At 42.3% G+C, this 15,226-nt stretch overlaps 1 protein-coding gene across 5 annotated transcripts in view; it reads left to right on the plus strand.

The window, feature by feature from the left end:
• MKNK1 (MAPK interacting serine/threonine kinase 1) overlaps positions 1 to 14,801 on the plus strand; it is a 38,655-nt gene extending 23,854 nt beyond the window's left edge. For 4 of the 5 annotated variants that reach the window (XM_048862648.2, XM_048862652.2, XM_075131869.1 and 1 more), the window contains 7 exons: positions 1,455 to 1,559; positions 6,775 to 6,830; positions 6,969 to 7,064; positions 9,547 to 9,741; positions 10,222 to 10,386; positions 11,127 to 11,170; positions 12,695 to 14,801. In XM_048862648.2, coding sequence (XP_048718605.1) covers positions 1,455 to 1,559; positions 6,775 to 6,830; positions 6,969 to 7,064; positions 9,547 to 9,741; positions 10,222 to 10,386; positions 11,127 to 11,170; positions 12,695 to 12,926 — 893 coding nt within the window. In that variant the 3' untranslated portion in view covers positions 12,927 to 14,801. The remainder of the gene's footprint in view (positions 1 to 1,454; positions 1,560 to 6,774; positions 6,831 to 6,968; positions 7,065 to 9,546; positions 9,742 to 10,221; positions 10,387 to 11,126; positions 11,171 to 12,694) is intronic. The other variant, XM_048862654.2, reaches the window with a different exon arrangement.
• Positions 14,802 to 15,226: the final 425 nt, after the last annotated feature.

Here is a 15,226-nt window from a genome sequence, read left to right on the forward strand (position 1 = left end):
AACCCTACTTCAAATGCTCCAAGAGTCTTTGTATCCTTCTATCAAGCTAGAATGAGGCTTGCTTTCTCTGTAAATATTGCCTAGTTACCATAGGCTTAGTTTTGACTGTGTTCACCATTGATCAGCCATGTCCCTTTCTCGTATGGGTTGCCACTATGCAAAAGTGGCAGCAGCTGCCTAATGGATAAATATGCGGGAGGGGAACATCACCCTCCACATAGTACAGTATGTGAGGTTTCCTTCCTGGGCATCTACCAATTCAAAATAATAGGGCTGAAGTAGCTCAGTGTATAAACATCCACTGCCTCAAGGATTTCATATCAAGAGGTGGCAATTTGTCCTTCGTCCTCACTGCCTGATCTTTCTGGTAAATATAACAATCATGCTGAGTGTGTGTGTGTGGGGGGGGGGGGAGAAAAGGCGTTTAGGGCCACTTAGTATGGTAGGAGCCTAGTGGGCAACATTAACTGTAAGCCTTGAAAGATTTTATGTTGGAGGAAAATGTAAACGTATGTGCGGGAAAAGCCTTTATCCTGTATTAAAGGGACTCTAATATTGTCTGAAAGTTGATCTGCATTCCCTAGTGTTGTGTCTGAAAGGTCTTGTTCAGGATTCCAAGCACAGAGGGGGACATTCTGCCCAAATATGTAAGCATCTCACCTTGACTTTAGTGGAAGTTTTGATGCATATCTAAAATAAGAGGTTTGTTTTTGGCACTGAGGGACAACAAGTGCGTGTGTTTGACTTCTACAGCAACTTATTCATCAGTCAAGCATAGGTTACACAAAGTTAGATGACACCCATGTCATTCTGTACCACAGCAGGTATAGTCCCACTGTGCTGTAGCAAATGTTCAGCAGCAATCCAGGTGCTGGGCCATGGTTAGATCCGTTTTTGAAATTCACTACCAGGCCAGTGGTATTTTACACACAGAGAATATTTGCGTATCTGCAGTAATACCCACTTCCTACCAAATCAGGGTATCTTCTGTGCACTTTCAGTTCATTATAACATGCTAGATTTTCACTCTTGCAAAACTGTGTATCAAGTATGCTGCCTTATATCCTTTTTCTGTCATTGAGTTTTGTCCAAATGTGCTAGTTACCAACAAGCTAATCCAAAGAATAATCAAAGACAGAGGATTTTAATGTTTGTTACTAGTTACATTTACATGTTTTCCATAAAAATATAAACTAATACCGAATGAAACAAAACCCATGTAACGTTAATTGAGCAAGCGTGAAATCCTATTCTAATGTAATTATGAATAATCTTCTTAAATTTTAGTACTGTTCACACTGGGATCAGACCTGTGCTAGTTACAAAGAGGTTGAAGCTAACACAACTCCAATCCCAATATACACAGGGCCTTTGGCGTTTGATACTTGCAGTATTTACATTCAGTAGCTCTGCTTCAAATAATCTCTTCTTCTGTTTGCTTGTCACTTTCACAGGTTCGATCCTAGCCCACATACAAAAGCGAAAGCACTTTAATGAACGGGAAGCCAGCAGGGTGGTAAGAGACATTGCGTCTGCTCTGGATTTTCTGCATACAAAAGGTAAAAAATAACAACAAACCCTTCTATGTGCTCCTAACTGAGGTTCTACATGTCAGATTATAAAATTAATCCATAAATATTCAGAATTAAGCATTAACTTTGCTAACCTTTCCAGTCATGTCAAATTCCCAAACATTTATTAGTTAGAGTTGTGTTTAAGTGGGTATCTCCTGTTGGAAATCACCAGCCAGGGAGAATTAATATTGAAAGTTAGGTCTGTTTTTGTTTGGGGCTTAAACCAGTATGTGATGACTATTGGAACAGAACTACTTTTACTTTTTGCAGTCTCCTTTCAGTCTTACCTGGATTCTTTTCACAATATTTGTCCAGAATAGCTCTATTCAGCTGAGTTTTACAGTAAGATATGTTCTCCAGCCTAAAGGCTCCAACCATGCTAGTAGCTGCATGCAAGCAAATCCTCATGCCTGCTTGAAGACACACTGATTTCAATAGAACTTTGTGCAGGAGCAAAGACGTGCACATCTTCTTGTGGAAAATAATCTCACTGTAAAATTTGTTCCCAATCCCTTATACAATTTGGGGTGGATTCTCAAGCTCTAAATTAAAATATGTTGCACAGCTTTAATATACATAGACACAGAACTCAATGGGCACAATTAAACTATTAAAAGAGTTACCATTTGGCTGTTTGGTGGTCCTATCTGAGTTGAGTTACTTTGTTCATTATGTGCTCTCATTACTGCACCATCAGAGTGTCTGAATTAGATTGCATGTAACCAGACATTAAATCTCTCTCTCTCCAATGGACAGTATAAAGCTATTTACTCCCTGCCCTTGTTCCACCCTACAAATCAGGATTGCAAATGCTCTGTAGGTTTAGGATTCTATCTGTCAAGATATTGAGCACTTTGGCCCCAGTTCAGCAAAGCACTTAAGCATGTGCTTATCTTTAAGTCCCAGAACTACTCATGTGCTTAAATCTTTTGTTGGATTGGGGCCAGAGTGCTCAACACCTTGCTGGATTAAGCCCATAAAAGGTAAAGAATCTATATAATAAAATTCCAAGATTGTTACTCTGAAGCCTAAAATGTCTGAGTCAGCGTGAAGGGTTTGAAGTAGCTACAAGCATGGTTGAAAGCTTTTGGTTCAGAATATCATCATGTTCAATCAGTGGGATTTGTAGTCTGTTGTCCAGTTCATAAATTCTCAGCCATTTTTAGCTGTTTATACACACATGACTTTACAAATTGTACCTGTACAACAGTATGGGCTTTCGGCTACTAATGTAATGTTAAGCAATTGAGGAACAAATAAAATGGCAGACTTAAGGTATATGGAATATTGTAAATCTCTAAGCACTTTAATATCAGAAGTCAAATTGCGGGGTGGAATACAGAGAAGATCTTAAGCTAGCTAACCAGCTGATGAACTGATTTATGGAGAAAGATGTATTGCTAATCTTAATAGCTTGGCTATATAATGACTAAAGCAAGGTAACGATCTACAAGTATAAATGCTGCTGGAGAGAATGGAGTTTTGACAGTTTACAGCAGCTGTGGATCTGCCCTTTGTGTGGTGTGGTTTGAGAGTTATGGTCTAGAGCAGGGGTGGGCAAACTTTTTGGCCTTAGGGCCACATCGGGTACAGAAATTGTATGGAGGGCTAGGTAGGGAAGGCTGGAGGAGGCTATGCCTCCCCAAACAGCGAGGTGTGGCCTGGCCCCCACCCCCATCCGAACCCCCCTGCTCCCCACCTCTGACTGCCCCCTGGGACTCGTGCATCCTATCCAAACACCCCTGCTGTCTTCCCCCCCGACCATCCCCCCCCGGACGCCCGTCCCCTATCCAATCTCCCCTGCTCTTCGCCCCCTATCCAACCCTCCCCGCCCTGTGGGGTGGGGGAAAAGAGGGCTTAGTCCTTTCCCTGTGTGTTTCCCCTGCTCGTTTGGCTGCTCTCCCTGGCAGTCGGGCAGGGCTCACTCCCTGTCTGGGCTTGGCTGCTGGGGACGGGCCAAGCATGCTGGAGGTGGAGGGGGGCCCTGGTTTGCTCTGCCCCTGTCCCCGGCAGCAGGGCCCCTTGACCACCCTCCTGCAACCCCCCACCCCTGCTCCTCTCCTCACCTCCCCGCCCCCCAGGAACTCCCCCTGACCACACTGCCCTGGAGCACCAGGTCTGGCCGCGCGATAGCCACGCTGCCCAGGTGCTGGGGGCACTGTGACTGCAAGGGAGGCAGGAAGGGAGGGGAGCAGAAGGGGAGGGGCCAGTCTCTGCCCCACTCACCCCGCTTCCAGGGAGTTGGGCTTACTCCTCTGCAACCTCTCCTGACCCCGCTCCTAAAGAGCTCGGGGGCCAGAGGGAAGGGTCCTGCGGGCCAGATGTGGCCCATGAGCCGTAGTTTGCCCCCCTCTGGCTTAGAGTGATGGGTAAATTGAGCAACAGAAAGTTCAGGCAGAGTATCTAGGAAAAGTACAGAAATTGTTAAGGTTATAGTAAGATCATATGTTAACCTATATATAGGTACTGTCTGTTCAAGACATACCGCAGGTGTCGGCATGTTGAGCTTTTCTCACGTTTTCCCAGACATGGAGAGGTGAGCGTGTCTAGCAAAAGTAGGTGAATTTATTAAAAAAAAAAAAAAAAAAAGGCTTGCATTTAATATTGAAGCACTTAGTGTTGGGAAATGTCACTAGTAAAATCCAAGATGCCTCCCCACTCAGCTCATTTCTTGCTCTGGTAATTACTATCAATCATTAGCTTTCCTTTGGAAAGGGGAGACAAGGGAAGCTTTTGCAAAATGGCTTCATAAACAGTGACTCAACTTGTTGTTTGTCCTGGTTTGGATTTTGTCATTTGGCTGCAGAAGCACCTGCAGTAATAATTCCTTCGATTTCCCATTTACTTTATGGTTCTACTGTGTGGCATTAAAATAATTAGTAAGCGGCTCTCACAACACTAAAGTAAACAGGAAATTAAAGCAGTGTTATCACACATCACTTTGTCATGATGCTGATGCTGCAAATGACTTCTTAACTCAAACGTTCCCTAACAGCAAGGCAACTAATCTTCCAGTTAGCGATATTCTAAAACTTAAAGGAATGACAGTTTCCTCAAACACTCATATGGCACACTTGGGAAGAAACCCCATGGCTAGCTAACAAACCATTGCATGAATATTTAAAAGGTGGCTGCTTTCCTTCCGAGGCACTGTGGAGTAATTACGAAGTGAATTTGTTACATAGTGGACCCAAAAATGCAAATAAGAATCTGCAACCCACAAAACCTTAACCCACAGCAGTGAAATACATTGTAGGAGCTGGGGACAAATAGAGGGACGAATATTGGGAGACTAGCTAGAAATCCCAGATATGTTATCTTAAGACAATCTTGATCACAACACTCTTCCATGCACAAAAATGGGTTGCACCAGTATTAACGCTTTGAAGAATCCTTTGGGTTAGAAATGTAACTATTTTTCTAGTTAACTGCAGGAAATGGCTTAATGTCCTAAACTAATAGGATTTGACTCTTCTCCTTCCTGGTTATTTATAAAGCACCCTTACTTTCTCATACTCCAAAATAGTAAATAGCAGGTGTGTCAAAGCTTAGCAACTTTTGCAAAATTGTGTTGCTGAGACGGTCATTAAACTGCAAGCAGGTTAGTTGTGCAGTTCAACAATTTACTTCTGGTGATTCATTTGCTATAACCACCCTTCTTAAATTTAATTTTGGATGGAGAATTTTTGGTAACTGGCTGATCAGGTGCATGAAGAAGTAGTGCTTCAGTACTATAAAACCACCTCCATATGTTGTTTGGGTGGATGTGTGTTTCAGGTGCCGCCTTAAGACTCATGTTTTTCTGTGTTGCCCTCGAGAAATCAGTTTAATCAAATAAACAGACCTCCAATTTACTCCCTTTTCTGGGTTTTTGGATGCTTCCGATTATGTGTGTTTTGGTGTAACGGGGTCAGCACCTACTTCTCGTGGGTGCCCCTCTGGCTGATAGAGCCAGCAAACACCGTTCTTTTCACTGGGGGAGGCACCCACCTCTTCTGGATGGCCCCTTTTCTCTCGATTAGATATTTTTTGGTCTTGCATCAGGGCAGCGCTTGCCTCTCACAAGCACTCCCCCAGCTGATGTTTATAGATTCATAGATACTAAGGTCAGAAGGGACCATTATGATTATCTAGTCCAACCTCCTACACAACGCAGGCCACAGAATCTCACCCACTCACTCCTGCGAAAAACCTCTCACCTATATCTGAGCTATTGAAGTTCTCAAATCGTGGTTTAAAGACTTCAAGGAGCAGAGAATCCTCTCTTGACAGGTCTTCAGCAACTCAGCCCTCCGGCCGAGCCACCTACACTGACTCCCCTTCCCCCCCCCCCCCTTTCCGGGGTATACAGTCCCAAGTTCTTATTTTGGCCCTGGTATGGGGCCGTAACTCTTGGGCTTCTTCCCAGAGGCAGTGCCTTCTTCAGCCACCCAGCCGAGGCCCATCTCAGTACCTGCAGCTGGTGGTGTTTCAGCAGGCCTCCCTGGGCTCAGTCTTCAACAAGACCAGCGGGGCCCATCTGGGTACCTTGCTGGCCTGGCCAGGTTCTGTGCTTAGTCTCCCTGGGCTGCAGCCTGCCTGCACTCACCTTCCACTGGTCCTGCTGCTCTTCCCACCAGCCAGGTACCCGGTCTTCAACAGTCTTCCCTGGGATTCAGTCCTGTCTGCAGTGAGCTGTCCACGGTACTGCTGCTGCCCTTTCAGCCAACCAGTCACCCAGTCTTTACTTCTCAAGCTGCGACTGAACTACTGTGCTCTGCTGCTGGTCTTATATAGGGCCCTTCTGGCCCCCGCCTGGTCATTCCATCAGCCCCTCTGATTGGCCGTTAAACTGTCATGCATACATGTATGTGTAAATATTTCTTACAGCTCATTGGTTTTAATAAGCCACTTAGTGCATCGTTATTTTGGTGTGTACTGAGTAATTCCAAAGTGTTTCAAATGATCTTTTTACTTTACTGACTTTCATACAAATGTAATTTCATAAAATAAATACAGCGGGACATATACAGTGCAATCCAAATGTACACTGCTCATCATCTAGTTATTGTCATTAAAGAACCTCAGGCTAGATAGCTTTTTTATATCAGACCTAGACTCAGAATAGCCCTATGAGGCTGCCTTGCAGTGAAGAAAGGTAGAATGAGATGAAAAATTTGAGGGAATCTTACTAATGCACATTTTATCTCATATGTTTTAGGCATTGCACATAGGGATCTGAAGCCTGAAAACATACTGTGTGAATCTCCAGAAAAGGTGCTTTTTTATTTTCTTGTTAAAGTGAAAATTTTCAGGCCATGGGGACTGACACCTGTGTAATTATTTTGTTAGTTTCTGGCTTCCATAACCTCTTAACTCCTTTTTTTTTTTTTTTTTTTAATTTCCCATTTTCAGGTGTCACCAGTGAAAATATGTGACTTTGACCTTGGTAGTGGAGTGAAACTGAACAGTGCGTGTACTCCAATAACTACTCCTGAATTAACTACTCCAGTATGTAACCCTCTGTTTTCTGCCCCATTACTTACACTGTAAAGCAACCACTGAGACCTCTAAAGGAGAGGTTATAAAGGGCTTACTGGAACTACTCTAAATATGGAGAGATCATACTAAACCAATTCCTTGTCTAGGGGTGCAGAGATTGTGGATTGCAGGCTTTCTCTATTTAAGGGATAGGGGAGGGAACTCCATATAAATGATTGAAAACCATCCAGTTATGCACACAGCTAGCCTTTTGCAAACGAGGCATTTGTCATATTTGCAAGTTGTCTTGTCTTAAATTGTAAACTTTTGGGGATGAGAAGCCCTGTGTGTGTTTGTACAGCAGTTTGCATGGCGGATGCCTGATTTTGACTGAAGTCTCTTGGCACTGTCTCCATACAAATAATAAATAGTAAAGCAGAAAAAAAATCACTAAAAGAAAAGGAGGACTTGTGGCACCTTAGAGACTAACCAATTTATTTGAGCATAAGCTTGTAGCTCACGAAAGCTTATGCTCAAATAAATTGGTTAGTCTCTAAGGTGCCACAAGTACTCCTTTTCTTTTTGCGAATACAGACTAACACAGCTGCTACTCTGAAAAAAATCACTAAGTGTTTCAAAGCACTAAAATGTGCCCATTGCAATTCCAGTTATAATGAACTTCCAACTGCAGAGAAGCTCTGTTTGGGGAGGAAATCAAATCACCGCAAGATAGCTCCTTTGCTTCTCTTTTAAAAATAATCCTTCTGTAAATAGGAAAGGAATAAAGAAACACATCACGGTAGAAGATGCACCCTTTGATCACGGGTTTAGTAGCTAGGACTGTCCATCTCTCATCCACTACCTCGGATTTTCCATCTGAGCAGGGAAAGGACAATAATCACGCCCATTAATCTGCTATGAACATTCTGTGTCTTTCATTGTTTAACAGATGAAATACAATTAGCATATGCAAAGGATATTTCTTGGGCAGCTGCAAAAACAGCTTAGGTGGTTTTCTGTCTGTTTCCTCAGTCCTGAGGGGATGCAATACAAAAATAAAAGGATGGAAAAAGTGCCCTTGTGGTCCATCTGCTACTGACTGAAGGAATTGTTTCAGCTTTTGATTCTGTTTGATTGCACATGTTTCTGCAAGCAGCTTTTTCACATGATTTACCCTTCTCAAATGCCGTCACGAATCTTGCTGCGCCATCCAAAAGCCAGTGGTGTAGTTAGCAAATGATAGCAGTAACATACTGTGTGCATTAGTTGGTGCTTGTGTGCAGTCTATTAGACTTTGTGATTCACAGCCAGGAAGACAACTTGAATCATAATTTTGGGGGTTCTCCAAAACATCTGACTAAAAGGTAGTGATCCTCTTAAGCCAACCAACCTTTTTTTTGCATTGTGTAGTCTAAAATGTTTGTTATATGTGTATTAAACACTCTGTCTTGACAGAGATCAGACTCAGTGAACTTTTAAAATTTTGTGTATTTGTTTCTCTGTTAGTTCTGACTGTTGCACAGCAACTGGTACAGTAACTGATTATTTAGCTATTTGTCTGCTTTTTTGTTGGTCATTTCTAAGTGGTGTGAAATCTGTCATTATTAAAATTCCCCTTCCTCATTTTTTTTGAATAAGGAGGCTTGTGCATAGCTTTTATTTTTATAGGTAAAGATTGGGTTAAAAATGCATTTTCAGTACGTATTTCTACAATATTATTCAGTGTATAATATTTGGAATTGGTAGCTGAGCCTCGGAGGACTGAGCAATTAAATTATGGGCAGAAGACTGAATTTCAAGCTACATTACTGCTTTTCCACTGTCTATGTAGTTGTAACACACGTCGCTACATAAACCCAGACAGTTTATTTTTGGCAGTGCAATGAAAGGATAATCTGAGAGTGGAGCAGGAATTAATTTTAAAAATTTTGTATAGAAGACCGTCCACTTACGTTGCTAGTTTTTTTTGTCATAAAGGCAATTAGTTAAATATGCATTGCATTTTGAAAAACCATAAACATTAAACAAGCTTTTTTCAAAAAAATTTCAAGTGCTCTGTGCTCTCCTTATCCCTGCACACCTAGGACAGCTAGAGCTGGCTATCTCACTTAGCATTTTGCATGGTCTGAGAACTTTCTAAACATTAAGCCTCTCCGCAGCCCCATTTTATTCTTGAGAGATGCAAAAGCAGAATAGTTCTGACTTAAGAAATCTACATTGCCCATGTCAGAGGCATGAGCTGTAGCTCACGAAAGCTCATGCTCAAATAAATTGGTTAGTCTCTAAGGTGCCACAAGTACTCCTTTTCTTTTTGATTAATAGTCAGTACACCTTGGCTCCTAGTCCCATCTTTAGACCACTTCTTACAATCATCCCAGCATTACTCTAAATAGTTCTTCAAATATGACAACCCTATCCAGTTTCATGGTCCCCTTTTTGCATGTTGTATTGGTTGCATTGATTGTTCACCACCACACCCATTGAAAACGAATTTGAATTCTCTGTTTACCAGTGTGGTTCTGCGGAATACATGGCACCAGAGGTGGTCGAAGTCTTCACAGAGGAGGCCACATTCTATGACAAGCGATGTGATCTGTGGAGTCTGGGTGTGATTTTGTATATCATGCTCAGTGGCTACCCCCCTTTTGTGGGGAACTGTGGCACAGACTGTGGCTGGGACAGGGGAGAAGTCTGCAGAGTCTGTCAGGTGACTGCATAATCTGGGATGTTTGGGAGAGATTGATATAACTCTGTGAACTTTATAGGGCTGGCTGGCACATAAGATTGGGCTGCAAAGCAAGTCATTCTGGGTTTTTCCTATAACCCAACTAGTAATCCTCAGAGAGAATAAACTTTAACTGATATGTGGGGAGGGTGAGGTAGAAATGTGAGTTACAGATGCTAATATGCTGAGTGCGCCTCTTAAATTTGCAGTCTGAGAGTTGGCAACCCCTCTTCCTCTCATGGGCTAGGAGACTTGCATCTTGGTGTTTGGGCCTCTGGTTACATTGTCACTAGCTGGGTTTAACATAAACTACCAAAGCCCTCCAGCTAAAAGTGAGAAGTTGGGACCTGCTGTTTCAAAGGGTATAGTGTTTTTGGGTTTGAAATATTGTAAAGGGCAGGAACAAAACCTTTTCTCTTACTTGTAGTTAATATTTAGTATAAATGAATATTCTTTTGGCAGAATAAGCTCTTTGAGAGTATCCAGGAAGGCAAGTATGAGTTTCCGGACAAGGACTGGTCTCATATATCCAATGATGCCAAAGATCTCATCTCAAAGTTGCTAGTTCGTGATGCCAAAGAAAGACTTGGTGCTGCTCAGGTTCTTCAGCATGTGTGGCTGCAAGGGGTAGGTATCCTTTTAAAGCATTGCAGATTGGCTTCTCCTGAGTCATGCTACAAGCCATCATCTTCAGCCATGGCCACTCCGCCCATATCTGTATCAGCGTGTGCCTTGTTTAATCAAGTAAATAACATCCAATGGTTTTATTCCTCAAGCTGCTGTTTGCACCATGGATAAGTGATATTAGCAGGAATATATCTAGGTGCTAATGTAAGGCACTCTTTTTGCTCTCCAGCATTACTGGCCTGTGCATTTAAATAGCTTCCCCTGTGGCTTCCAGGCACTGGACCGGAGAAATTATTTTGGGGACATATGATCTCTAATACAGTGATTAAGAACCCTGGTGAATTCTAGGTGATGGCTTTGAGGACCCTTAATATTTTGCGTGATCTTGTATGTTAGTTTCCAGTTCAGGAAAGTATGTACATCCAGTTTGTACTGGATACAAATGAAGCTTGTTCTGCTGTTCCAGGCATACTATATTTAGAGCTTCCCAATTATTAAACTGCCTTAGTTGCACAATTGTTGAATCCCTGTGGGATTTCCTTTAAAGACAAGGAAGCTGAGAAATGTGTTGAGTCCTATTAAAGTCTTCGGAAAATAGAAAATCTGTCATTCAATATGAAGTGTTTTGGTTGTAACGATGCGGGGTGGGCAGAGAATAGATTTCTGTTGGAAAATCTTGGGCAGCACAAATGCAAGTACAGTAAGGAAATTTACCTAACTTTTTAATTAAAATTTTATAGCAGGCTCCTGAAAGGGGATTGCCCACGCCACAAGTTCTTCAAAGGTAACCTTCCTTGTTAAGAATCTGTTGCTTTAGTTGAGAATAACATCACAAGACAGGCATTGGACTGGAACCCTCAGGGCAAGAGGCGACAAAGTAGAACAAAGATAACATGGACCTGCACAATAGAAGCAGAACTGAAAGCTGTCCAAATGACCTGGGAAGAAGCTCAAAGAGCAGCAGGAGACCACCAAAGATGGAAGGCAGTGATGAAGGCCCTATGTTCCACATGGAATATAAAAGGCATGAGAGCAAGAGAGATTTAGTTGAGGCGACACTTACTGATTAAAGTAATCTCACCACCTGGGTTCTGGGGAGAGCGTTAGGGTAACAACTTGGGAGAGCTCCTTTAGGGAAAGCACGCTTATTTTGCACATATGGTTGTAATAATTTTTTTGTTGTGCTAATGCTTGGGATTTTTTTTATATCTAATCTGGATTAGTTGTGGGAGAGGCAATAAAGGGCATTCCTCTGTGTTGAGGTGCTTGGAGGGATTTGAAGGGTGGGATGGGAGGTGTGGGGCACAGGAGGAAAGACATGTAGGCGCACGGTGTCTAAGGGAGTTGTTTCAATGATGGGTGAATGATTGCTGCACCCACACGGTCTGATCCTTCTCCCATTGAAGTCAGTGAGAATTGTGCCATTAATTCAAGAGGGAGTAAGGTCAGGCCTCAGTGACAGTTTTGGTGGAAAATTCTGAGCAACAGGCCCTGTGGCAGAGGGGTTTTGCAAGTCTGAACACCCAGGTCCTACTCCTAGCTCTGCCACTGGATCACTGTGTGTCCTTGGGTAAGTCACTTTACTTCCTGGGGCTCTGTTCCCCTCTGTAACAAGAGCATTGTACTTACCTCACTCAGGTTTATGTACAGGGTCTAATTATAGAGAGGCTGGGGTCTCTAGTTGTTACCATAATACAAATAATACCAGCAGGGTTAACTTATTTCTGAAGTGCTTTCTAAGTCTGTCTGTCTCTGCTGTGGCCCCCATTACTGTAGTATCAGTTCGCTTCACAATCTTGTAATGACAGGTTTCAGAGGAACAGCCGTGTTAGTCTGTATTCGCAAAAAGAAAAACATCTGATGAAGTGAGCTGTAGCTCACGAAAGCTCATGCTCAAATAAATTGGTTAGTCTCTAAGGTGCCACAAGTACTCCTTTTCTTTTTGCGAATCTTGTAATGTATTTATCGGCACAACACCCAGTCAGGTGGGAAACTATTATCCACATTTTACAGAAGAGAACCGAAGTACAGAGAGACTGTGACTCACCCAAGGTATCACAAAGTCAGTGGCAGAGAAGGGACTTGAACCGAGGTTTCCGGAGTCCCAGACTAGTGCCCAAACCATGGGACCAGATCCACGTTATAACGTGAATCACTAGTCGTCCTAACAAGTACAAGTGTGAAAACAAAACCTCAAAGTGTCTTGCTTGCTAAACAAATGCTTCCTTAAGAAGACTTGGCAGGTGCATAGCTGGGTCTAGTGGTTTCTGTGCATACGTTGTATAATCTGAGTTTCCTTTTCCCGCAGAAGGAACAGCAGCACGAAAGACCTGACGCTTTTTGCAGCAGAGGCCATTGCCCTTAACCGTCAACTGTCGCAGCACGAGAATGATCTGGACGTAGAGCAAGAGAACATCGCTCAGGCCATGTGTTCCATGAAGCTTTCTCCCCCATCCAAATCCCGCTTAGCCAAACGCAGAGCAATGACCCAAGCCACCAAAAATGGTGACTTCCAGCCAGTCACTCATGCAGCCCTTTGACATGCTGAGCTTGCTGTAGGATCTAATGGGATTGATCGACTTTACTTCATGAATTTTAAAGTCTAATAGACATCAAGATGTAATGACTTTTAGTAGTAAGCTCATTTGTAAAGGGACTTGTACCTTTTAAATGGATAAATTTTGTAGGAATGTTTTTGCTTGATGGATTTAGTAGATTAAGACAACTTAATTGAAATTCTTTTTAAACTAAAGAAAGCGAGGTTGCTGCTATGTTTCCAGAGATGATAAATCACTAAGCTTTCCTTATTTTCTCTTAAAAGAGCACACATTAAAATGTAGACTTGAGGACATTTGGAAGAGTTCTCTTGCTTTGCATGTCTGAGTACAAAGACTTTCTACCCCCAACTCATCTACCCTTGTGTAGGAAACTATATGGTGCTGCTCCTTTGGGGCCTCTTGGTGCTGCTCCTTTAATCAGCTGGAGCTGCTGCTAATGATCTACTCCGTACATTTCTTTTAACCCACCAAAAGGCCGTTAGTGCCCCTTGTCCTTAGCACTTACTGACTCAGAAAGTGCAGAGGATGCTTAAGGCTGAACCCTGCAACTTGATGAGCCCTCTCCACTCCCATTGGCTTCAGTTGGAGTTAAGCACATCCTGCAAGATGCTGAGGATGCTCAAGCATGTAACAGGATCAGGGCCTTGGCAATAAACACAAATGCCAGGAAGTAGATTTTCATCTTTTGGGGAGGGGGTCCAGTGGGCAAGCACATGGACCCAAACATTGTTTTAGTTCTATACCAGACATCTCTTTATAGTCTCATAACTAGAATTTACTCACTTATATCAATTTCAACTGTTGCTCTCTGTTTTAATACATTAAATTCCACCTTTTCTTTCTAGTTACATTCTTAAATCTGAATCTGATATAGCAGTCGTAGCAGAGAAACTTTAAATGAATGTATGTTATACTAAGGACAGTGATGTAGGGATCTTTATCTCATGAGGAGCATATCTCTAATTAATTTTTTCCTGTGTTATCCTGACTATTTCTTGATGTAGGAGGGGTGAATGCACAGGTTCCAATCAAGTATTGTTTTGGTGAGAAATCTGAGCTTTTCCAGCTAGTGGGAAGATACAGTTTGTGTGAGGGCAGGGAGGGGGCATGGTCAGGCACTTGCAGCAGTCAAACCAGGTGGCTGAGGTTCAGATCAGAATGTTTTTGTTACCGCATTGTTACATTATGCATACTGAGCCAAGGTGGTTCAAGAGCGATCATGGAAGTGCATTGGCCCAAATTTTCAAAAGTCTTTAGCAATTTTAAGTATTCAACTTGAGGTACCTTAACAGCACTTCATTTTCAGAAAGCGCTCAGCATCCACACTGTGAAAATTGGCCCTTTTAAGTTGTCTCAGGCTGGGCATGCAAAAGTGCTAGTCGTTTTTGAAAATTTATCCTAATGTGTCATGGCAGGTGAAAAATATGCCTTCAGATTTCAGGATTAATCATCCTAAACAGCTAGAGAATGAACACAGGAAACCATTGGAAATGGAGAAGTCTGAACTATAGCAGATTTCATCGCCCAGTCTGTCAGAGTTTCACATTTGCCTTTTGAGAAGTGTGTGTATTTTATATATAAATATTTTTATACAACATGCTGTATTAGTGACTAATAAGAAAACGTTATACTTTATTTAAACTATTTTATATATTGTGCCAGTGGTAAAGATTATGAATTGTACTTAGCCTTGTTTTTTAAAATATGTTAAGTTATAGATTTAATACATTCCATAATTTACTGTGTATTTTTGGTCTGATTTTGGAGACTGAAAACTCAGGAAGCAATTTGCTTACCGCTCTCTGTGACACTCTTGTTAACTTGTGTACTGAAAATTAAACTTTAATTTACCTTCTATATTGTCTTTATCCATCTCCAGTGTTGTAATAGTCTCTTTCATGGTAAAACTAATCTCTAGATTTTTAAGGCCAGAAGGAGCCATTATGATCATCTAGCCTGACCTCCTGTGTAACTCAAGTCATAAATTTCACCTAGTGATCTTCTGCATCAAGCCCAATACCTCTGCAGATGCTACTGTCCAGTGGAGGTAGAAGAAGCTGCATTGTCAAGGTGAGGGGAGGTCAGTTGAGCAGGGGCCTTGGATCTTGGAAGATCTGCTGGCTTACTGGTCCATTCTCCCTGCTCCTTCTGTAGGAGACAGTAGGAAATGAAGCATACCATGCACGTATTTACACACAAACATACAATGAGGAATTGCCAGTTTGAAAGTCATGGAGCTGCTGCTGCCCGTAGGTCCTGCTGGGAGGGATGGAGGAGAGAGA

This window comes from Caretta caretta, chromosome 8 (genome assembly GCF_965140235.1).
Source record: "Caretta caretta isolate rCarCar2 chromosome 8, rCarCar1.hap1, whole genome shotgun sequence".
In the NCBI taxonomy this organism is placed as follows: Eukaryota; Metazoa; Chordata; order Testudines; family Cheloniidae; genus Caretta; species Caretta caretta.